This window comes from Phyllopteryx taeniolatus, chromosome 6, assembly GCF_024500385.1.
Source record: "Phyllopteryx taeniolatus isolate TA_2022b chromosome 6, UOR_Ptae_1.2, whole genome shotgun sequence".
NCBI lineage: Eukaryota > Metazoa > Chordata > Actinopteri > Syngnathiformes > Syngnathidae > Phyllopteryx > Phyllopteryx taeniolatus.
The window spans coordinates 14,375,967-14,402,141 of NC_084507.1; the positions used below are offsets into that span (position 1 = coordinate 14,375,967).

At 42.3% G+C, this 26,175-nt stretch overlaps 1 protein-coding gene across 1 annotated transcript in view; it reads left to right on the plus strand.

The window, feature by feature from the left end:
• Positions 1 to 5,438: 5,438 nt before the first annotated feature.
• The window catches only part of cadm4 (cell adhesion molecule 4), a 261,414-nt gene continuing 240,677 nt past the window's right edge, over positions 5,439 to 26,175 (plus strand). The window contains exon 1 of the mRNA XM_061776282.1: positions 5,439 to 5,798. Coding sequence (XP_061632266.1) covers positions 5,726 to 5,798 — 73 coding nt within the window. The 5' untranslated portion in view covers positions 5,439 to 5,725. The remainder of the gene's footprint in view (positions 5,799 to 26,175) is intronic.

Here is a 26,175-nt window from a genome sequence, read left to right on the forward strand (position 1 = left end):
GTGGCCCTGGTCGGCGTCACCGCCGTCGCTTATTAACACAAACGCACTCAGAGTACGGATCGTTTCATCACGCTCGTCCGCTAAAGTTATGTTGGCTTTTATGTGCTTTTATTATCAGCGCGTGGCTGACCGTAGGCCGCCGTTAATAAACGGGGCGAAGTGGCACTTTAACAGTGACACTTCATTAACGACGTGCGTGTCCGCACACTGCCGGGATAATGTTATTAAACTGATTATTCAAGAACCAGCCATGCTTTGCTGAGTGTTTTACACACTCGTATGTATCTCCACTCAATATACAGACTTGTAGCAGCTTAACACCTCGGGGGGCATTCAGAGAAAGTCTGAAAGAAGTTGTATATCTTAAGCGACCCGTGGAAGGCAGCTAGACGGTCCAAGGGGCTTCAACTGGGGACCGGCAGAAAAGACTGGATTATTTTCAGAGGGATTTCATGCAGCGGAGCTCAACTTGGAGCTGCAATGTTCTGTTTATACAGCGTGGCGTACTGCGACCTTTTCACCTAAATGGTACCCTGCGGATGAACCAGCGGACAAGAGTTTGAGGCAAGAATAATTGTATGGATAGGATTCATATCAAAACAACTGTTTGTTGTTGTATACTGTAAAGGTTCATAACCAGAGAGAATCAGTGGATGTTTTCATTAACAAAAACATGTTGGTGCACTAAGTTAGGTTGGGTTAGGTTCATACCCATTGGGCTAATCTGGGACCTTCGGTATCAAATTTTGTACCCATATCATGTGTAAATGTGTGTTGGTATGACAATTAATGTCCTCGAATCTTTGAAAAGTTTGTCTCTAGAGAGCTGTGCTATATAATAATCCTGTGATAGCATTCAATTATGGTTAAACACACTCCTGGTAAAACGATGGAACAAAACTCAACAAGAAACAATTCTTCCAAATTTTTCTCATGATATTATGGCTTTATTGTCACACTATTATGACTTGAAAACTTTACCCAATTTTTATTTTGTATTCTTATAATACTATGACTTTGTTCTCATACTTTGTTATTAACTGGACAAGTTTGTCAACAATCCTCATCTTAAATGTTATGTTTACGATTGTAATATTTCATTTACTTCCAAACAGCCTTATTCTTGTCATTCTTTTTTCTCATAGATAAATTGCTACTTTTATTCGCTTATCATACTATACTAATTATTATCTTACTATTTTGACTTTATTACTATCATTATGGTAATAATATATTTGTTTTAATTGTAAACATTCCAATGTATATTTCAAAAATATAAAAACTATATATTTTGCTGGTCATGTCACTGGTTGCTTTGTGGGGCCAAAAGCATTTGTGCCCCAAACCCAGTACAATAATGGCCATATTTTGCACACTTTGCTTTACTTGACAACTTGGGGCAGGTGGCTTCACTGCCCCACATGGCAGAGAAAGGACAGGGAGTCCTGGCAGGAACAGGAAACCTGCCGGACACTCCCAAAACATACTGTACATAGCGTACGTCAAATCACTTCAAGAAATAAGCAACTCTGAGTTTGTTTATGCATGTTACTGTTCTTTCCGGCGTTCAATAAAGGGCTGAAATAGTGCACCGCCAACTGTGGCTCTCCTTTCCCACATGCGAGGGCATTGCAGTAACTAAGTACACTGTAAAAACCCATAAAAGGGATTGCTTAAAAAAAATGGAATGCGATATGGCGGGGACATAAATGATGAACTGCAACATAGCAGGGAACACTGTAGATCAGTGATTATCAAAGTCCCACTCGTGATACGCAAAAACATCAAGTACAGTTCAGTTTAGAAGTGCAACAATTCATCGATTAATCGACCACTATTTTGATAATAGATTAATCACTTAGGCCTACTGTATTTGAGGTGATACTTGGAGAGTTAAGTATTTTTTTAAGGTGTAAAAAGTTTGAAAACTGCTTTGCTGCAGACAACTCCATTAAATAAGCGCTAAGAAGAGCACCAAAGTGTTTTCTTGATAGATATTCACTCTTTCCCAAATGAAACAATCCATCTGGTATGACTAGTGAGATGACATCATAGATGGTTTCTGGGCCCCTGCCTAAGTGGCCCTCTTTCCAACCCATTCTGCTGAATCGAACCCCATCAGGAGACTTGGGGCTCGTGTAACGGCACGCCGTCGCTGCCAAAGCTGCTGCGGTCACGGTCACTTCGTTTTGTATGTGTACGCCGCATATGTTGTGTCAAACGGCTGGGAATGGAGGAGAGGAGTTTAATGCGGAGAAGCAGGTGTTTGCTACTCATTACTCTCTGACAATGACCCATCTGCTGCGCGGGTGGAGAGATTTTTCAGAGTGGGGGAACGATTCCCTGACAAAAAGAGAACAAACACTTGCAGAGAGCCTGATGAGGAGGAAAGGAATGACATCTTTTTTGGGGGGGTGGGGGGGGGGGGATGTTACTTTTCTTGACGTGGTGACAATAAAAAGATTTCACGGGGCTGGGGGGGTCTCTTGAGGGTTCGACTTAAGGACCTCAAGCATCAGGCCGACCTGCGAGAACACAGGGGAGAAAATTTCTCCCCTTTGTGTCCAATATTGAACCAGTTTAATGCTATTTGTGCAATATTTGAAAGCGGTAGCTGACATGAGTCAAACCTCAGCTCCTCCATGCAGTCCAACAGCATGTATCGTGATGCCTTGAGATCCTCGAGAGTTGATTTTGGTCCATGACAATGCCTGTAACTAAAAGCACTCGGATCTCAAATCATCTTTCCCATTGAAATTGCAAATTGGAAATGCCATTGATCTGTTGCAAGACCCCTCAGAAAAAAAAAAAATTCACAACGAAAAAAGCACTCTCTAATATTGTACATAAAAAAAAAACACATTGTATAACATTAAACAAAATGTGAAGAATGAAACAATATGTGAATCATGATTTTTTTTTGCAGCTGGGGAGCAGTATAATGCAGTCATGCAGACACACATGCAGAAAAGTTTCACAACTACTGTAACACGGTAAGCTGCATAATAGTAGTTTTTCGCAGAGGATGAAGACGTCTATGGCGTGTTTTTTTTATTTTTTTATTATTATTTTTTATGATTATCGTTTGTTAGCATTAAGCTAAAGGACTTCAGGCTAAGTTACGTGGTTGTTTTAAAAAGTCAATTGAATGACGGCTCGTATTTTGAAAAACTCGAGTTCGGTCACTCTTATCCGAAGGCACAACTGGAAAATTTCCCCCCAGCAATACCTCCATTCATAGTTCGCACCCCCAGTTGTAGCTTCACAGTGCACTTACTTCTTACAATACCCCTCACATATCATTGTCAAGGTCTGTGTTTTGGTTTGGATGGTGTTCAGTTTTTTGTTCATGTTTTCCTGCGTTCCATGTTGTTCATGTCGTGTGCTCATTTAGTTATTGTGTCCACCTGTTCTCGTCTACCTTGTGTCGACCAATCAGCTCCCTCCAGCCCCTCGCGTCTTCTCCGGGTTTTCCTCGCTGTCTCGTCACTTTTTTTGTTTGTATTTAGTTCCCTGGTTTCTTTCGGCGCTTGTCGGTTCATCGTCTTTGTCACATATCGTCGTCGCCAGTAGTGTTGCACAGTTATTTCATTCGTCATGTCCTGTTTCCAGTTTTAGGTTTAATCAAGTGTTTCTTTGTTACTTCATCAGTTTTGGGACCTTGTTTGGTTAGCTTTTCCCATGATCCTTGTTTGCCTTTGTTTTGGAATTAAATATCATTTTTGAGACTCCTGCCTTACCTCGGTGCTTCCTTGCACTCGGTCCTCCATGTTTTGCTCTGCCTTAAAAAAAAAAAAAAAAACACGTGACAATCGCTGCCATTGGGTGCAATCCTTGGTAGGTTCCAGCATACCCGCAACCCTAGTGAGGATAAGTGGTGTAGAAAATGGATGGAGGGGTGTTGCTAGCCAAAATTTGAGGCTCCAGTAAGCTTCTGATACAGTGACCCTTGGGTGAAGTGAAAAAAAAATGGAGCAGTAAAGGTAATGTAATGTGTGCGATGAGAAACACGGCTCCTGATGCATTTTTTAAAAATGTGACAGTCACACACGCAAATACAAAATGAGAACACTCACAAGGAGCTGCTGAAGGCCACAACTCACACACAGATGCTCACACACAGACTGTAATCGGCCAACCTGACTCCAGGTTCTGACGTCACTCATTCAACACACAAATACTAAATGATGTACAGTAATCATATTATCCATCCATCCATTTTCTGAGCCGCTTCTCCTCACGAGGGTCGCGGGCGTGCTGGAGCCTATCCCAGCTGTCATCGGGCAGGAGGCGGGGTACACCCTGAACTGGTTGCCAGCCAATCGCAGGGCACATACAAACAAACAACCATTCGCACTCACAGTCATGCCTACGGGCAATTTAGAGTCTCCAATTAATGCATGATTTTGGGAGGTGGGAGGAAACCGGAGTGCCCGGAGAAAACCCACGCAGGCACGGGGAGAACATGCAAACTCCACATAGGCGAGGCCGGGGATTGAACCCATGGTCCTCAGAACTGTGAGGCTGACGCTCTAACCAGTCGCCCATCGTGCCGCTGTAATCATATTTATAAAACTTAAAAAAATAATAATCTTTGCATTGTTTTACACAGCCATTTTCGTTATAAAAACAAAAGAACATTGTTTTTGGGTGGGATGGAAAGTATGAATGCATTTAAAGTCACTTTAATGGTCAAAATAAGCGATTGGAGCGAATTAAACTTGTAATCCCAGGTGCCACTACAATATTGACACTTTGGTTGCGGCCATCTGCTGGGACTGATTGAATTAGGAGAGACTAAAGAAAGAGTTATAGGGGTAAGGACGTTTCGAGGTTACAAACATCATTTTTTATAAAAGATTATTGTTGTTGTTATTATTTTTTATTCGATTGTTTTTGTTGCCTACAAGTTCGAGTTACGTCGCAAAGCGAGTCGTAAACCGAGGACCCCCTGTACTGTACAAATGGAAGAGAAACTCAGCTGACGCTATTGGAAAAGTGACCTGCGGAGGGCGCCAAAGATACAGGTTTAAAAAAAAATGCTGCGTTCAAAAGTGTTGGTGAAAAAAAGAAGACATAAAAATATATACACATGTATATACACGCACATATATATATATATATATATATATATATATATATATATATATATACACACACATATATATATATATATATATATATAGAGAGAGAGAGAGAGAGAGAGAAATAGAGAGAGAGAGAGAGAGAGAGAGAGTGAGAGAGAGAGAGAGAGAGACGAAGAAAGACAAACAGTGTCTATCACGCACTATCACTTTGTGCTGAAGCTCTTAATTGGGCCTGACCAGACACAATGGTCCGAACCATTACGTCTCTATTGACTTCTTCCAAGCCCTGTGCACTTTTTTTTGTTTTAATTCCAATGACACCCCCCCCGCGTTGTTCTTAAAAGTCAACACCAGGAAAAACCGGCCCGAGCCGTCACACACGTCGTCGCGCTCCCACCTTGTATGTGCGTGCCAGAGAAAGTGGGCGTGGGTGTGCGCAACCACAAGCAAAGACGCACGCGGACGCGCGCACAACATACGCACGCACACGTCGCGAGTGCGCGCCAGCCCAGCCGGAGCGAGCGCGTGTTCCCCGTGTGAGTGACGCCTCCACCGTCCTGCGAAAACCAAGAGGAATTACTTACTACAACACACAGCCGGGAAGAAGAAGGAGAAGGAGACGAGAGGAATACTCGACCATGGCGCTCGCGTCCGTGTGGAACTACCGCGTCCCCCTCGTCGCCATCGCCGTCGTTTGCCTGGCGCGCACCGGTAAGTCGACGCTTGTCTGTCCCCCGTGCAAGTTTGCTGCTCGCGAGCGTTCAACCCGCGCTGCCACTTGCACTTTTGTCTGACTTGCACAGGAATGCGCTGCGTCGGTTGGGCGACTTGTACTCCTTAAACGCCTCATAAGGGAAACCAAAGTGATAGGTGGAGCCGTCACCCTGGACGTTCAGCTCCAATATCACTGTTTCTCACACTACAATAGAAGTGTGCGCCCTCAATGGGCCGCTCGGCCACGCTTGCGGGGAAGAGAGCGTTGTACTCGGCATACTGACATTTCCAGCGCCACGCTCAGTTACGGCCGTACTTTTCTGTTTTGCCACTTGATTGTTCTGCATTGATGGCGTGCTCGGGTTGTGGTTAGCACGTCTGTTTTTGTGCAGTTTGCAACTTGCAAATGTTTATTTTGATGAGAATCAAGTCGTGATGTTATGAGAGAGAGAGTCATTTAAAAAGCCTTTTTCCAGGCTTTACAGTATTTGTGGGAACCTTGAAGCGGCGCCCATAGCCCGCTGCATTCATGCAAGGAAGACTACACAGGGGGGCGTTCCTCGGTTTACGACGGTCCCGACATGCGACATTTCAAATTTGGCATAACAATAGTTTTTCCCTTTCAATGATTTTGTATTTATTTCTCACGTCTTCCTCACAGTCGAGAGGTCCTGGGTTCCGTGTCCAGACTCGGGCTTTCCTCTGTGTGGCGTTTTCATGTTGCAAAAGGCTCATTTTGAGGGAAATAAAGTCATTATACTTTGAGAAAAACATAAAGAAAAGCTTGTGATACACTGTATATGGAGGCTTGGGGAGTAACGGCATATACAGTTTGTAATGGCGTTCCGGAAATAGGAAAACAACAACAATATATAATCAGATTCCAGGTAGATTTAGCAAAAAAAAAAAAAAAGAGAAAAGATTCATTCTATTTATTTGGTCTGTATTAGTATATTTGGTATTGGAGTAATCCAAAGGTAACTGAAAGTCCTGAAGTTACATGACTTCAGTATTACATTACTTACTGTATTCTTTAACAGGTAACTGTGTCAAAATCCCTTTTTGAAGTAACTCTCCCAACCTTGTGTATTCCTGTGCACCAATGGCTTCCCATCGTTCGTGTACGCATTCGAGGATGACAGTGTTCTTCGGTTGATGACAGTCCCGGCATATGAAATTTGGAAGGTGGGGTAAGAATACATTATCACGTGGCACAAAGCGCGCTTTCCATTAAATGTATTATACTTACAGCATTGCACTTACAGCATGGTACGGTAGGGGGTTAACACTTTTGGCTCACAGTTGAGAGGTACCGGGTTCAAATTGTTAGCTCAGGCCCTCCTGAAGAAGGGGTTTTCATACAAATATTCACTGTAATTGGGAATTTTACTGCTATAAATAGATAGATAGAGACATGTAGATACTTTATTCATATCTGTACTGTCTGTCGTAAACCAAGGTCCCCGTTTTGACAAGTAAAGGAGTTCTCTGTGGGACGCTCGTGCTGTTTTTGTCTTCTTGCAAATGAGGAAACACAATTCCAACACACTTGCACCCTTGAAATGAAAAACTGCCCGATGGGGTTTTTTGTTTTTATTTGCTCAAGTGCAGATTGGGGGAGCTGTCTATTAGGGTATATGTGGACCAATTGTAAACAATGCCTCAAATGAAGCTGACACACAAACAAAAATATGACTGTCATGGAGCAATGAGGCAAAGTGGACGGAACACATAAGCGAGTGTAGCTCCTCGGTGCATAACATTGTGGAGCTTCCACACGTCCAAGTCGAGAAGGGTGTTAATTGTTCTCAAAAGCGCGTAATGTAAGATGTAAGGGAAGGCTTCAAGTGGCCACACCGAGAAACTGTTTATTGTGCTTTGGTAGTTGCTGCTGTTTTGGTTGACAACAGAGTTCCAATGGGGTATAATTACAGTTGGAACAATTGTTTCACCTGATGGGGGGGGCTCCAAGGAGACATTCGTTTAAGGGAGGTGTTTATTTTTTGTCAGTGGATGACACACGGCGACTATTTGAGGAAATGCGTACGCTGCGAGTGAATGTCTACCCTTGATGCTTGTTTCCCCCTGCCAGGTTGCTTAAAAGCGTGAGGCTGCTCTTTGTCACACTGTTGTGCTTCTGTTGTGTTGTTGTGCAGTGTGGTGAGCCACACTGCTCCGACATCAGCTGCTATGATGCCAAGCTCACCTTATTATAGCTTGTGTATTGATTGATCCCCTCCTGTGTGTGTATTTGTGTGTGTGTGTTAGTATGAGCCCTCAGCAGCGGTGCAGTGAGGATTTACTGTATATATGTGTGTTGTGTAAGAAGTGTATGTGTTTATGCATGTGTGTCTGGGCACATCTTTATGAAATTGCCCATGTGTTGCATTTAAATGCGGCCCCCGTCGGCTTTTGCGCGTTGCTTGCAGTGGCGTGTTTTTCGCGTCAGCTGCGGGCAACCTCTGCTGGGAGTTTGCTCGCTGATCACTGTCATTAATCTAGCCACTGACAGGGGCCAGGAGAGACGGGGATGGAGAGGTTTGGCGACGGTGGGAGGGGCGGGGGTGGAAGAGCCATAAAGGTGGGCGCTTTGTGCATCATATGCATTTATATTGTGTGATAAAGGCTGTAGTTTTGAGGGGAAATCAGTAGGAGCAATATTGAGGAGAGGCTGGAAAAAGACGGTGACAGTATTGGTTGTGGCAAGTCAGAGACGGATGCACGGATGGGTTGGCATAGATGGCAGCTTGTTCAAGCCCACAATGTACACATATACACCTACAGGGAGTGAAAATGGAATGAAATGAGGATGCTGGGTCCTCAACAATCAAGCCTGGGCCCGCCATCTCCGTTATGTTCACATATACCCATAAAAAATGCCAGTTTCCTTTAGTTTGGTAGATCAAAAGAAACGGGTCCCATAACACTGTTGCTTAAGGGGACATCCAGTATTATGGAAATCTACTTTTTAATTGCTTGTATACAAATAATTTGGGCCCTGGAGTGTCTGGCTACCCATCAAGTGTGAAATTAAAACACCAAATAAATCTGTTTCTGTCTGCCTATTTTTGAAAATGCATCTGTGAGCAAGCCGTTTGTTGACTTGGCAGCTAGGCTGGGCGAACATCCAGATCTATTTTCAAATCCGCGAGGAATCGACAGCCCAAGACCTTTGAGGGACAGTTTGGGAAGTTGACCGCAGTTGTTTGCTTTTGTGAAGTATTTGAAAGGCTTTTGTCTGGTGGGGGGTCAGCGTGAGCACAGAGTTTGTCAGATGTGGATGACTGGCACTGGCGACGTGTCCTGCCAACTTAACCAATGACAGCCAAATAAATTAGCATTGTTTTTGGGTTTGTGTTGATGTTGTGTTGCGACGGGATATGGTAGCATTATAAGGTATATTACCAACTCGAATGATGTGGTGTTTCGTAACTCGAGCATTTTGGTATTTAAAAAAAAAAAGTTAATTAATTCATTAATTTTTATTTATTTTTTTAATTTCCGGAAAAGTAGTGATTTTGGAGATGTGAGGACGCCACCTGGCATCGTCCTATAAGACACTGGAGAAACAGTATGCCCACGCATAGGAATGAAGTGCAAAGGCTGTGCTATTTCTCTCCAATTCTGAGAGGTATGGAAAAGTTTTTTTTTTTTTTTTAGTCAATTTTACATACCAAAAATGTGTTGAAAAATACGATTAAATATCATTCAAAAGGTACTGATCCACTCCAAACTCACAAAGGACCTTCCCCAAATTGTTCCCACCATGATGGAAGCATACAATTGTTCAATATGTCAATTCCGATTCCCACTAACGAGTCTAGTCAACACCTGATTGGTTAAGTAGCCGATTAAGAGTTACCTTTCAATCAGTTTTGTCGAATGAGAGGTTGCAATGACAATGGGAGGAGAAAGTTGTGTTGTGGAAGCTTGGGGGGATGGGGGGGAGGGACAGATGGAGACAGCACTGTGACTTCAGAGTGTGCCTGACGGGCAGGCCTGAAGCACACACGCACGCACATGCGTACACGCTCTTGAAAGCCTTGGGCCAAAGTTTTGCACCCCCACACCGAAACAAATGCACCTGACACCTCCTCCTCTTCTCACCCACAATTAATAGACCCCGCCCCCCCGCCCACATCCACATCTGTATTCCCCCACATCCCTGCCACCATTTCATGCCTCCATTAGCACCTGGCTTATGGCTGTACGCATTAAATCACCTCCGTTTGTTTGTTTTGAATGTGTACAATGAGAGCCATCCGTTTTGAGCATGTTCCCCCCCCCCCCAACGTGTCATTAGGTTTGGGCCTAGCTTTGGGCACTCTGCTTTCTGTGTGATGAATACCAATTATGGCGGGCACACCGTGTCCCCATGCACCACACTTATGCAAAAATATGGAGGAATTGGAGCATGCACATATAATATATGTGTGCAAATACAGTGGCTGTTTAGAAAAAGAGATTCTTTATTCACTTACTTAACTGCAGATGGGGGGAAGTGTTTATTTGTAACACACATCTTGGAATATTAACATTACAATTCAGGTCAGGTCAAGCAAAACTGGAGTTTAAAACAGGCAGACTAAGTGCAACTAGTGGCAGTTTCTGGTATGTAAAATATGTGTGGGTGCACAAGGTGGCATTCCCCCGAAAAAAAGACCAAAAAAAAGACAAGAATGCTCCGTAAAATGGTTTTATATTGGCATCAAGACATGTAAATCAGTGGCTTTTGAATGGGAAATGTGCGCCCTCTTGTGGAGAATAGTGGTTAGGGGGGGGGGGGGGGGGGCAGGGTGTCACAGTAACACAGAGCCAGAAAGTAAACATGGACAAACAACATTGGGGAGTGACCACATGTCAAAGTCTACTGCGGGGTATTCCAGAAAGGGGATTCAACACACATCTTGTCTAAACGTAGGCTCTGAGTTGACTTCCTCTGAAATCGAAAACTCGTGCATGACCACAACAAAAAGACATTTACGATTTACCATGGCAACAGATAGAAACATGTCGAGATACTTGCTGGGCTTCTTGAAATTGGAAGTGCTAATGCCGGCGTATTGTGACAGTAAAAATATATTTTGTAAAAAAACAACCCAAAAAAACCCCACTGCTCCCTCAGCAAAGGAATGAGAAGCGCCAAGGGAGCAGATTGCTGTACGAATGCAAAAGTTTCAATTCACTTATTTAATGCACTGCCTAAACACTTAACCACACTTTTAACTGCAGCGTATAGTTGAAAAGGCACTGTATTGAATATCATCTAATTTTCATTTAAATGCAATCCGGTGTCGAAAAAGCGTGCCTGAAGCAGCTTAAAATGACGACAAGGCACATTTTGCTCAGCCATGATTGGACCTCTCTTAGATTTGATTCATATGACTTGACATTTGATCACAGCGGGTCTGCAAGAGTCTGAGATTAGAGATGGCTGGAGAATGGTAGAAAGATACATGACTGAGTTTGATTAAAAGCGATACAGTTCGATCCGAAATTATTCCGTGAATACCAGTATATCATTTTAGATTTAGTTGCGCCTCAATATCGATGGGATAGCAGAGGAGCGGACAAGCTGTGACAGATCTAAAGTCAGGGTTTAGTTTCGAAAACCTGCCAAAGAATCTGTTACCATGGTGACTGACTCAGAATTTGTCTTACGATAAGTCGGAGTTTCCCTCATCTCACGGTTCATTTTCATTTTCTCCCAATTTTCACTTGACTCGCTTTCTGGAACACCCGGCTGATCGCTACATAACGTAAGATCATGTTTAATCCTGCGCGTGAAACTCGTTTACATGCGGTGAGAATCCACACGCTCGAACCCGATTTAGTGCTCCAATGCTGCTGTTTTGGTTGGCAACAGAGTTCAAATGAGACCGCTATTTCTTCACTGGATGAAGTGCCTTGCTGGTAATTGGAGCACAGCAGATAAGAGAGGCATAGCCATTATTTGAGGAAATATGGAATGTTCAGTAACAGGCTTTGATGCATTTTCTTTGGCGTCACCGAGGAGCGCTTACGCCAACGTTTGTCTGTGGTGGTTTGTTGCGTTCGATGCTTGTCAGGTTGCATCACGAGAGTTAAAAATTGCCTTCCATTCACTTTCCTCTTTGGCCCTTTACCTAGCAGCTGCCTTTTGTTCCTGATGCGCTGGCAGTCTGCAGCGCCAGCCAAGGTTTATCCTTTGATCCAAACCTTGGAGGGATAATTTGCGCACAAATAAACTTGTCAACAATTTAATTAAAATGGCTTCTTCAGCTGTGAGCCTCCACTGCCCTCCTGCTCGCTAGTTCAAGGCAACAACATGATACGATAACTTGATAGGAATACTCAATTGTCTTTTATGCTTCTTAAAGCAGGGTACACACATACAGTACAGACAATTGGCCCACATTTGAGTGAATGTTCTCTCTTGTGATCCAAGAAAAATTATCCTGACTGATTGTCTTGTGACGGCACGGTGAACGACTGGTTAGCACATCTGCCTCACAGTTCTGAGGACCGGGGTTCAAATCCCAAAAAGATGCGTGGTAGGTTAATTGAAGACTCTAAATTGCCCGTCGGTGTGAATGTGAGTGCGAACGGTTGCTTGTTTATGTGCCCTGCGATTGGCTGGCGACCAGTTCGGGGACGCGGTTAGCTGAGATAGGCTCCAGCATACCCGCGACCCGAGTGAGGATAAGCGGTCCAGAAAATGGATGGATGGATGATTGTCTTGTGGTGTTGAACGATGTGGGAGTGATCTCCCCCCCCCCCCCCCCCCCCCCCAATGTGAAAGATACTGAGTGATTATCCCCTGGTGTGAGGCTTCTTTTCAAAGCAATTTTTCCTCCTGATATGACAGATCCTCAGCAATTATACTGTGATGTGTTGACAGAGATTTTTTCCCCCCTAACCGATCTGAAAGGTCCTGAGCGATTATCCTGTGGTGTTTTGTGTGTTAAGAGTGATTTTTCTACACAATCTAAAAGTTCCTGAGTGATTATCCTGCGGTGTGTGTCCAAATGGATTTGTCCTACCCGATATGAAAAACGCTGAGCGATTATCCTCTGGTGTGGGGTGGCTTAAGAGTGATTTGTTTGCCCCTAAGAGCCTGAGTGATTATGTTGTGGTGTGGAGTGTGTCGAGAGTGATTTTTTTTTTTTTTTTTTTTTTATGTTTTCCTTCTGCAATCTGAAAGATCCTGCGTGATCATCCTCTGATGTGGGCTGTGTTGAGAGTGATATTTCCTGCCCGATCTGAAAGATCTTGAGTGATTATCCTGTGGTGTGTTAAGAGTGATGTTTCCTTGATTTTCCTCTGGTGTGGGGTGTCTTAAGGGTGATTTTTGCTCTGCGATATGCTCGGCTCAGGGAAGATGATTGTACTTAAACCTGTTCAATATTTACGACAGTAAATCCTTGTGTGTGTGTGTGTGTGGTCCACCTCCTATTGTAGAGCAGCAAGAACACGCATGGCTATTTTTTTCCCTGTTCATATGTGAGGATTCTCACGTTTAAAAAAAAAAAAAAAAAAAAAAAAAATCAGTTAAGGTGTTAAAAATCAGTATATGTGTATACTGCTTTCATTTCCGCATGTCAGTCAACTCAATAGAAGACATACTGTACGAGGAGTTCCACCATTTTGGAATTGCACCATTTTGATCAACTGAAGGCATCTGAAAGGGTCCTGACAGGCTGCCTCAAAAAAGCCCCATAAACTAATGGGGCATTTTGCAACTGGGCCAAAGTCATGACTGAGAGAGTCTCACAACTCATTGTGGGATCGTGTTTATTCCCCCCCGAGGATTTTATGGCTCTATTACTCAGACGAGGCTGAAAGTTCCTCACTGCAGCATTTAGTGCCGCTGATGTGTTTTTCTGGGATTCGCTCCTAATCTGCCCCCTTAGCGTTTTATGTGATTTGTAATTGTTTTTGGACCACTTGTTCCATTGATAAGACTGTTGTCGTCCCATGCCATCCCCCCTGCGAGGGCATTGGAATACTGTATGTCTTGATGAGACACAGCAGGGGGCGTAAAGCCATTCGTGCCCGGCTCTGAATGACGAGCTACCGTGTAACAAAACAGCACAAATATGAACAAAATTAATGTTGTCTAACATTAACAAGTGGTTTCCCCATAGGAAATAATGAAAATTAAATTCATCTGCTCTGGACTAGCATTGTTTTATGAAACATTTCTTCCAAGACTAACTGCACCATTACTATTTCAAATTAATTGTGTTTCTACCCTAAACTGTCCGACAAGAAAATGTGTTTAGGAGAGGACTCTCTTCATATAAGGACCATACACCTTTATTACTTACTTTTATTGTCAGCAGCCAGGACAGAACACTTCACTGTCATTTCTGGTTCTTCAGATGTCATCACATACTGTATATCCTCTGTGTCAGGTGTCCTTAAAAGGTCCTCGTCTTCAATGGGATTTTCCATAAAAATGACACTTAATCCTTCACCAACACTTTTACCATTTTATGGAATATCCCATATTTCCTAAAATATTGTGATCAAAGATTGCACCTATCCGGCCCACGCATAATGGTCATATGCAATGAGGCGACGGTCTTAAATTCGATCGAAATAGTCTTAAAAAGGTTAAGACATAAAAGTCTTGAATGTGGTTTCCTTAAACCCACGGATTCCCGGGCTACCCCACCTCGGCATCACATTAAAAACAACTAAAAATTAATTACAGTGGGTACGGAAAGTATTCAGACACCCTTCAATTTTTCACACTTTGTTATATTGCAGCCATTTGCTAAAATCATTTAAGTTCATTTTTTTCCTCATTAATGTACACACGGCACCCCATATTGACAGAAAAAAATGTAATTGTTTAAATTTTTGCTGATTTATTAAAAAAGAAAAAGTGAAATATCGCACAGCCATAAGTCTCCAGACCCTTTTCGGTAACACTCATATAATAACTCTGGTGCTGTCCATTTCTTCTGCTCATCCTTGAGAGATGGTTCTACACCTTCATTGGAGTCCAGCTGTGTTTGATTATTCTGATTGGACTTGATTAGGAAAGCCACACCCCTGTCTATATATAAGACCTTACAGCTCACGGTGCATCCCAGAGCAAATGAGAATCATGAGGCCAAAGGAACTGCCTGAAGAGCTCAGAGACAAATTGCGGCAAGGCACAGATCTGGCCAAGTTTGCAAAAACATTTCTGCTGCACTTAAGGTTTCTTAGAAAAGTGATTTCCAACCTTTATGGAGCCTAGGCACATATTTTACAATTGTAAAATCTCACGGCACACCCACAAACAAAAAGTGGATACATGAATTACTGTATGTACTTCCTGCCATCTAATAGAAGAGCATTTATTTCTTCTGTCAGTCATTATGTCTCAGTGGCATAAATAGATGAATAAAGATACATTATTTCCTGGAAATAAATAATTTCATGAGCAATTAAGTACAATAATTTCCCACGGCACACCTGAAGAGCGCTCACGGCACACTAATGTGCCCCGGCACACTGGTTGGGAATCACTGCCTGAGAGAACAGTGACCTCCATAATCCTTAAATGGAAGACGTTTGGGCCGACCACAACCCTTCCGTCCGGCCAAACTGAGCTATCGGGGAAGAAGAGCCTTAATGAGAGATGCAAAGAAGAACCCAAAGATCACTGTGGCTGAGCTCCAGAGATGCAGTCCGGAGATGGGAGAAAGTTCTCGAAAGTCAACCATCATTGCAGCCCTCCACCAGTCGGGGCTATATGGCAGAGTGGCCCGACAGAAGCCTCCCCTCAGTGCAAGACACATGAAAGCCTGCACGGAGTTTGCTAAAAAAACAAAACAAAAAAAAAAAAAGCACCTGAAGGACTCCAAGATGGTGAGAAATAAGATTCTCTGGTCTGATGAGACCAAGATAGAAGTTTTCAGCCTTAATTCTAAGCAGTATGTGTGGAGAAAACCAGGCACTGCTCATCACGTGTCCAATACAGTCCTAACAGTGAAGCATGGTGGTGGCAGCATCATGCTGTGGGGGTGTTTTTCAGCTGCAGGGAGACAGGACGACTGGTTGCAATCGAAGGAAAAATGAATGCGGCCAAGTACAGGGATATCCTGGACAAAAACCTTCTCCAGACCTCAGACTGGGCCGAAGGTGCACCTTCAAGACAATGACCCTAAGCACACAGCTAAAATAACGAAGGAGTGGCTTCAGAACAACTCCGTGACTGTTCTTGAATGGCCCACCCAGAGCCCTGACTTAAACCCAATTGAGCATCTCTGGCGAGACCTGAAAATGGCTGTCCACCAACGTTCCCCATCCAACCTGACAGAACTGGAGAGGATCTGCAAGGAGGAATGGCAGAGGATCTTCTACTGTATACTGAGCAAAGGGTCTGAAGACTGTGTGATATTTCAGTTTTTCTTTTTTAATCTGGAAAAATTTCAACAATTCAGTTTTTTTCTGTCAATATGGGGTGCTATGTGTACATTGAATGGGGGTGGGGGGGAGATCTTAAATTATTGTAGCAAATGGAGACAATATAAGAGAGTAAAAAGATTTAAGATTTAAGATTGAATACTTTCCGTACCCACTGTATGTATTATGTGGGTGACGTTCATCCAGAAAAATGGCGAAATGTACGACTTTACGTTGTATTCAACTTCAGAGGTTCCACTAAAAGTCCAGTATACAGTGGGCGATGCACTTTCAGATGTTTATTGAACAGGATAAACACAATTAGAAAATGAGAACATTCGGAAGGAGTGACTCCTGGCGTGGCTCACTACGCCATGCCCCTTAAAGGCACATATCCAACACAGGAGTACTACTGTACGTACAGTAATTACATTTTATGATACCAGTTTATCACTTCTTTTTTTTTTTTTTTTTTAATTATGATTTTTTTTATTTTATTTTTTTTGCCTGCCCTACAATACAATGCCATTTTTCTCAACTAAAAACGTGAAAAAGATTGCGGTGGTCTCTTGGGTGCTTAAACAGAAAAATGAAATGTTGTCCCCTACGTGCCGCTCCCCTGTCAGAAAAAGTTTTTTCAAATAGGATGCTAAGGCCGCCGACTTGGTTCGCCGGCGTGCAATCAGCGAAGTAACCTTTTCCTTTGGACTCGGTGCACAACCGAAACGCCCTTCCAGGTTCCTTCCATGCTCATGACCCGATGTCCCCTGAGCAAGCAACTTTCCTCCAAGCCATCACCCTGTGTGTTGTCTTTACCGAGGGTGTAGAAATCAGTAGCCATCTAATGCCTCCGCACCACTTCTTAGGAAGCTTCTTTATTTGGAGGTCAACTCTGAGTGATGTTTAAGGTCTGTCAGAGATGAATAGAAGGGTAAGTAGACAGAGAAAGGAGGGGGAATATTGGATCCAGAGCCTGATAAAAGCATTCCGAGTTGTTTCCATGACGTTTAGAGTCAACGTTTTAGCCTCCCCCGCCTGGTCCCGTGCTAGTTTAACAGCCACCCTCGCAATAACTTTCATTCCTGGTTCTTTGATTATCATCAGATCTATGTGGTGTCTTTAAAAACAGTTCAAATGTCTTGAAATGAAGGCCTCGAGTATCGTTAAAACTGACACTTAATGCTTCAATCCGCCGTTCGTCTCTGTCACAGAGGCTACAAAAAAATATGTAGTATGGCAAAAAGAGCTAATAGTTTCTTAAAATATATGTTAAGGTGCTCTTAATGGTTATATTTACTGAACGTGAGGTCTTAAATTCGATAGGAGTGGCTTAAAAAGTCATCAAATTGGCTTCCATAAACCTGCCGATACCCTTGGTAAAAAAAAAAAAAAAACCCAAGTAAACTAAAAAAAGGCAAGGAAAAAGCAAAACGATGACGATTCATGTTTGGGAGGGGAAGCTCAGATTACTTTCCAGTGTGCATTCTGTTCTTTTTAACATTTTTATTGTTATCTAGTGCTTGCAATTTCATCACGTCTTTCCTCTATGCTAGGTGTCCATTGAAGGCCTAAAATAACAATTTTGCCAAAGCCTTAATACTGGGGAACAATTAAAAAAATAAAAATAAAATAAAATACTGTTGTGTTAGATTTTTATGCTGATTAAAACTAAAATTGGCGTGATGATTGCAAAATTGCAGTCAGTTTTTTTTTTCTAGCACGTCAAGTTTACCCTCCAGATAAGCAAAATGCCACTGATTAGCTGCAATAAGACTTGCCAGCTGATTACGATTGACTCATCTATAGCAACTTGTTTGTGCAGTCACAATTGAGAGTGCGGTGAGAGGTGTGTAACAAAGCGCTTGTAACTATTCCATCATTGTTTTATTTACATAGATAAATGTTTCATGCTTTTTAAGAGAACGGGGATCCTATAGTTCAAAAACTTGACGTGATAGAGAAAAGCTGAGATCAGTTTTGGATTCCGCACCTAAAAATGAGTTAAAAACTATTATCCTGCAAAATTACACTTAATGACGGTCTCCACCACTTTTACACCTGTTGCCGATCGCGCGCAATCTATTAGAGTGAGTGAACACGCAATTTAGTGCCCGCTGTTTGAAATCTCAGTAAAAAAAAATCACAATGCTAGTGATTCATGCACAAGCCACCAATAGCGCACAAAATCTGTTAGAGCGAACGCGCTCCCTATTTTGGATCTCACATCACTCTAAAAATATTTCGTATTTCATGTGTCAAAATATAAATTAAATCATTTAAAAAGTAGGGCTGCAACTAACGATTTTAATAATAAATTAATTTGTAAGTTATTCCTTCTGTTGATGAATTGGTGAATCAGATTACAAAAGTTTTAAATTTCTATTCCTTTACATGATTTCAAATTGACTGTACAGACAATGCAAAACCATAAATTGATTATGATTCAATTACTGGTTTGGTCTGTAACGTCAGAAAAAAACAGAAAAAATGTTGATAATTGTTTTCCAAAGTAAAAAGATGTTTGCAAATGTCTCATTACAAAGATAATTAGTCTGCTGTCATGGATGACTACAGAAATTCCACAATGTTTCCCGTTGAGAGGCTGAAAATGATGAGGAAGGTAATGTCTCTAAACGCTTATCCAAATAGATGCCAATTAATTTGAAAATCTATTTGTTGTCGTTTAATCTATTAATTGCTGCACCTTATGATCTATTTTTTTCATTAAAAAAATCTCAAATGTTTTTAAGATATAAATAAAATACTTTAAATATAGTATATTTAATATTTTAAAATGTGTTTAATTTGCTTATCGTTATATAGTAATACTACACAAAAACTATCGTGAAGATTGTTTTCCCACCTTAATGATCATATTTAATGAAGGGCAGGTCTTAAATTTGATCACAGTTGCCTTAAAAAGGTCTTGAAAAGTCAATCTGGCTTTCTTAAAACTGCAGGTACCCTGGGAAACCCTTCCACCAACCAACTAAAACAAGCCAAACAAAAAGCATAACGACTTACGTACAAAAATGTATTATGTATTCACCTTTAACACATAGGCTGAGCATTCCGAACCGTTTCCATGACGTTTAGAGTAAATGTTTTGGTCTTAGCGCCTGATCCTGGGGCTTATTTAACAGCCAGCCTTGCTGTTGTGACACCTATCTCTGCAACCCCTGTAGGGCGCGTCACTAACTCTGCGAGACAGCGGCCCTGCGGTAACGCTGGTAACCGAGGTGATTAGCCCCCCCCCCCCCCCACACACACACACCCCTCACGACCCCCGCAGCAGACTGAACATTCTGCGATTGGACAAGAGAGGCCGATTGGGCTGGAAAGGCCAAGTTCCGAAAACTGAAGGGCTGGGATCGCTGTACTCTTCTAGTCAACTGGAATGAAGTGTGGGGAGTTGTAATGAGGTGCTCATCCAAGATCAGAAAGTAGACCGAGCCAATAAAGCCCAATTGCTCTTCCCGCCCCTCCGGGAGGTCTGCGAGTCCAGTAGAGGCCGGCTGATGAAGAGTGACCAGACATATAGCCTTGACCAGCCGGGGACTGATGAGGTCAGAGCTGCATGCTGGACAGTGTATAAAAGGGCCAAGCAAGGAAACTGGGGGAGTGAAAGCCGCCGAGGGGCAGATGTCGCAGTCCAGCGAAGCGGGAACGTGCGAAAGCTCAGGAGGAGTGTCAGGCGGGAGAGTCCAACAAACGGTGAACAATGGCCGCATTTGGGCTGTAAGATGGGGAAAAAAAACCTGGGAAAATAAAAGCGTCGAATGGAAGGGAAAAGAAGGGGAGGCAGATAGATGGATGGCGATGGTCTCGGATGAAGATGGAGTGAGGGGAGAGTCGGGGAACACTTCCGAAAGTCGCAGCCAGTCGTGATGGATGAGGTCACAAAGGACGCACTCAACTCGGACGCCGACAAACGAGCACCGCAATCGTTGTCCATGTTTGGAGATCAGCAGAGAAAAAACATGGTTTTACTTGGGGAAAAAAAAAAAAAAAAAAAAACATTTGTTTTTAATTAATACATTTAGTGAAAACTACAAATGTATGAATGATAATTAGCTTTTTATGCTGATCGGCTTTAATGTCATAATTCGCCGATCCGATCAATGACTCCGCAAAAGACATTTACTCCGCGTCGCCATCGTGTACAGTATATTGAATCCAAAAGCTAGTTTATTTTTAGCCTTGTTGCGTGCCTTTTGACATAGTACAGTAAATATCTGACGGCCAATAAAGTTTCTTTCTTTTTTACCGCTTCTCCTCGCTAGGGTCGCGGGCGTGCTGGAGCCTATCCTAGCTATCATCGGGCAGGAGGCGGGGTACACCCTGAACTGGTTGCCAGCCAATCGCAAGGCATTCGCACTCACATTCACACCTACGGGCAATTTAGAGTTGTCAATTAACCTAGCATGCATGTTTTTTGGGATGTGGGAGGAAACCGGAGTGCCTGGAGAAAACCCACGCAGGCACGGGGAGAACATGCAAACTCCACACAGGCGGAGCCGGGATTTGAACCCCTGTCTCCCCGCTCGGGAGAGGACTTTAATTCAAGGATTGCTTGTGGTATGTTGACAGACTTTTAATACAATACCGTTTGTAAGCAAGCAACAAACCGTTATGTAGCCTAGCAAGCTAGTGCTAGCACTAACGCTTGTATGTAAACATGCCGGCGTTATGTCGAACCATGCTCTGAAGTTTCGGTGTTTGTGAAGTAATTGAATTACAGTAAGTTAGCACCCATTATTTCTGTCATGTTGTAATGTTGGTTGGACCTGACAGATTAGAACACATGACCTGAATAGAGAATACTTTAAGATACTCAGTATACAGTACACAAGTATAGACAGTAAATGAATAAGTCATTTAAATAGATACATTGCATACATCTTGTGATCGGTTATCGTTTTTTTTAAACTTGCTGATCGGCCCCAAAAATCCTGGTCTTGTAAAGCCTAGTAATAAGTATAATCAGAATGTATACAAAGACTAATAATTAATACAGAAAGCTAATATATAATAAGAAAAAATAAAATAGCCAATATTAATATTGTTGACAACTAACAATAAAAATATTAGTATATAACAACTACTGCTAAATCTCAGTGAAATTCTGTAATAATAATGATAATGATAATAATAACAATAATAATGGTAGTTGTTGTTTTGGCATGGTTATTCTTTTAATAACAAAATAAATAACAACAATAAATATCTAAAATGTAATAGCAAGTAAAACAATACTTATAAGAAAAGAATAAAATAGCAATATTAGTAATGTTGATAACAACAATAATAATATTGCACAACGGCACTACGGCGACTACTATCACTACTACTTTTACCAGCACTACTAGTACTACTTCTATGATCCAGTACTATGGCCTTAACGCCACCGAACTACTTTGAAATGATGGCTAAATATTGTGATTCCCACATTTTCCGTGAAGCACGTTTCCAGGCTATCGGCCACATTTATGGGGCGTCTTGCAGCGATGCTTTCCGGATCACGTCACGGTCCTCGTCCTCGTCCAAGCCCCTGCAGGGACGTAGCTCACGTTGCCGTCAAAGCGGTCCATATATTTCCGACCTAATTTGCGGGCGAAGCGCCACGGTACTTCACCTCGGACGGTTTAACACCCGCCGACGCACATGCGAACATTTCTAGCTGCCATTTAGAATCCTTCCTCGTATCCTTCCCGCTAATAGTTTGGCTTTGATGAGATTGTCGCTGGCTGGGAATTGCCAGTCATAGCCGAATGCTATCTTTAGGGAAATCAGATGGAAATTCTTTCACAAGGCGAACACAACAACGCCAAGGAGGTCTCGGAAGAGTTTTCTATCTCGGAAATACTCTTCAGTGTCTTTTCCCTTGAGTGGTGAATTCATTTAAGCCATCGTCGCGTCTGACGGAGATAAAGCGCTGATGTCGCTCGCTGTGATTTTTCAAATTACTTTTGGCTCTGTTCTTTACTTAAGTGTGATCAGGCTATTACCGCTCTGTAATTTCAAACAACATTTGGAGCTCTATGAGTCATTGAAGTGTTTTCTTTCAATGAAAATGATGACAGATCTCTTATTTGGTTTTATGTGTTTGATTGTTGACAGACAAACACAATCACATGATTACAGATGAAACTTGAACATTTTCTCACCATTAGAGTGACCAAAATTGCCACGGCCATCGGTAATATTACACTATTGCTACACAAAAATACCGACCTATACAACTAAAGCACTGCAACAGAATTTATTTTGAATATATATATATTTATATTCTTCCCACTTCCCACAGCCAAGGTACATTTTTATGTATGCAAGACTCAATGGAATATTCTTAAAGAGGAAATATTATGGAAATTTGATTGGAAATTTCTGGCCACCCATCAAGTGTGAAATCAAACAACTGCCAATTCCTATCAGTCTGTCTGTTAGCGAGCTGCTCTACACTGCCCCACTGTGATGTAACAGTGAGGCTAATTTTGTATAACTGAGAGCCACTTTGAAGCGGACGACACCAGCTGTAGCAGCGGCACAATCATGCGGAAATGCCCGCATCCCCCATGAGGTAAGGATCTATCATGTCAAAGCCAAAAGGTAAGCAGAGCTGCATTGACTTTTGTTGGATGCACAGATCAGCTTTGGCTTAAGATAAGCGATTTTGACATAGACACGGTTTTTTTCCTTTGGTTAATTTGACATACACATTAATAAAACACATGGGACTGTTTTATATTGAGGGAAAAAAATGATTTTCTCCTTGAAAATTAGATGAGCGTGGTCAGTGCTGTCACTTTTTTTCACCGTTTTCTACATACAGGATAAATATCTTGGACTGATTTTCCATGTTTAGTCTTATACGAAACGGAAAACTCCCACACTTCTGACGCAGTACTCTTAATGTTTCTTAGCACCATAAAATGCATCTGACGTCTTTGCTGTCTGAGTCACGTCCTTTTCTTCCACGGTTTGCTGTTTCTTACTGTTTGTTTGGTGTTGCAACTTGTAGGGAGACGCTGCTACACAACTACTTTCAGATGCGCTAAATACGGCAGTAATGATCATTTTGATAAAACGTCAAATTGTTTCATCCCAACACATGATCGAAGAAAAGTCCTCAACTGGAATTGCCTGATTGCATTCTGCTCCCGGCGATTGTTGAAGCTTTTATTTGCCTTCCCGTGATGCTCCTTTTCTTTTCTCGAGACACGAGGAGAAGTGGTCTTTCATCCACTTCATTACCTGACCGCAAACAACCATACATTAGAGCCAATTAATTAGCAGCCCATGAAAACAATCCAGATAAAAAAAAAAGTTGGTAGGTAAGACCCCCTGAGCGCCGAACAAGACAGACAGAAAGACAAAGGATATGAAAAGGAAAATGTTAAAAGTCCTGCAGTCATTCCGTTTTATCTCCCGACTTGAGGTTGACTGCACTTTTTATTGAAAACTCACAAGGTCATCAATTCAGGCTCGGCTTGCGTGAAGGCGGAAACAAACTACGCGGCCGGGAAGACACAAACATTGGAGTGCCGAGATTGTTTCTGTGGGGAGCGCTGCAGTTGGCGAGAAACCGCAACGACCTTGAGGGGACTGCGTCGGCTGATTCCCTCCAGGCTCCATTTTGTACTGCGCAGCTGGGGCTCGGGGGGATCGAACGGGGGCCTGAGCAGAGGTGGGGTCATGTAGAGTATAGATACATTTCCACCATGTGCTACAGTTCTGTTTGGTTTCCTCTTGTACGGTTTGGAACGGTAAATCTTGATCTCTCTTCAGTTTCCACTGCAGATTTTGTTGGCGTATTGATCAGCTACTGGATGTAAATATTGTGTCACCATAGATGCGAGTGCCACAATCGTTTAATAATCTTTAATAATCGATTATTATGCCCATCCTTTGTGTTTGCCCGCAATGTGAAGGGATCCGCTCCTATTTGGATGTGATAATATTTGGCAACTACCAATTGCACATCACAGCAAAATCAGTTTTTTCGATTGTAATAACATTGCATTAAGAATCCAATTTTATATTCGATTAATCGATGCATTCTGGCTGGGTTATTTCTCCTAACCTTGCTTTATACCATACCGAACTAAACTGAACCTTTACTCCTTCCCCCCCCATTTTGTTCTTTTTTTACCAACACAATACACGCGCAATCCATTTTTGTTGTTTTTGCCGTGGTAAGGAGTGTATCCGGTGACAAAGCCCAGTGATCATAAATGACGTCAAAGGACACGCGACAAGGCTAAAAATAAACTAGCTTTTGGATTCAAATGTACTGTATACGACGGCGACGCGGAGTAAATGTCTTTTGCCAAATTATGACATTAAAGCCGATCGACCGATCGTCATAAAATTGTAATTATCGGCCGATACCGATCAAGCCGATCACATCGGTGTAAAGTCTACTTTTTCCATTAGTTTTTAATTTTGTTTGAGTAAAATTACATCTTTCTTCATTTAATATTCTGACTTCAAAATATTTGTGACTTTCTTTGTAAACAAAACAAAATCACGACTTTAGTCTCGTATCGCTATGGCTTCATTACTGTAACTTTCCAATTTATTTTGCATTATTTTATGCTTTCATAAAACTGATGTAAGACATTTTCTCACTAAAATTCCAATGATATTTCTGTAAAATTATGAGTTTTTGCTGTACATTTTTAATGTGTTCTTGTAACTTTAGAATTGTATTCACTTCAAGCTGGAGTTTGCGGTAAAAATAACAAATACCTTTTGTCATATGTTAAAATGGTGTGTATGCCTGAGAGGTACTTTTGTAGTACTGGTATACCGTGCAACCCTACTCACAACCCTAGTGAGGAAACAGAAAATGAATGGATGCATATAAACCTATTATCCATAGGGTGTTTATACTTTATAGAAACAAAGTGAGTAGCCAATTGTTACAAATGTGACCGAATAAAATGTTTTTTTATTGGTTGGTAAGATACGCAGCATTGAGGGTAATGCAAAATTGTCATAAAGTGCCAATGCTCAGACATTAACTTGCAACAATATTGATATTTGGCACTGTTGTGTCGGAGATAAGGATGCGCTACATAGCGATATGGATATTTCATCTCACCACCAGTACAAATGACTTCCTTGCTTCCTCCTTCATTGAGCAGAGCAGCAGACTGAATCGCTTTGACTCGAGTCCAACAGCCGCGTTCCTATCGCCAAGGTACATCTGTCAGGGGTAATAATGTTATCGTGGACCCGCAGAAGGACCGAGCCCCTCTCTGGATACTGAACCGCTTCGACACCTTGGGCGCAGTTTGCAGTGAGGCCACGGTTGCCGGGCCACGCTGGCGAATTGAGCTGCGCGAAGGGGGGCGGGGGTGGTCCTGCAGGGACCAGTGGGGTTCTGCAGTCAAGCTTCCGTCCAAGGACATGTATTTTTTTTGGTTTTTTGTGTGTGCCCTGTATAATGGAGTTTAAGTTTTTGTGCCACGGTGCACGCGGCAGGACGCTGTCATCTCTTGGCTGCGTGTACAGTAGGAAAGCTTATTGCGAGAAAAGCTAATAAAAGCGAGCGCTGGGGGGGGGGGGGGGGATGGTTTCTTTTTTCTCCCCCTCATCTGAAGGGCCAAGATGGCTGCCGTGGAGCGTCCAAATCACAACTCAGTCAACACTGCGTGACTTTCATCAACGGCAAGGAAGAAAAACACCCTGCATTGAGTCAGTGTTGAAAATTCAGCCCCCCAAAACTGCAGACTTAAACTTAATTGTGCTTACAATGAGTAGATTGACGTTGAAATCAACACAGTTCATTGCACCTGCAAAAGACATGACTCAGCTGTAGTTAGTTAGGGAGGTTATTCATCGGAAATGAAAATTTTATTCAATGCCTCACAATTATTGAAGTCCTTTTTTTAAATTTTGGGACTTTTTCCCAATTTCTCGTTCCACTGCCTCATGCCTCATAATGGAAACAAGTTTAGTCCAATTTTGAACACCAACTTGGGTA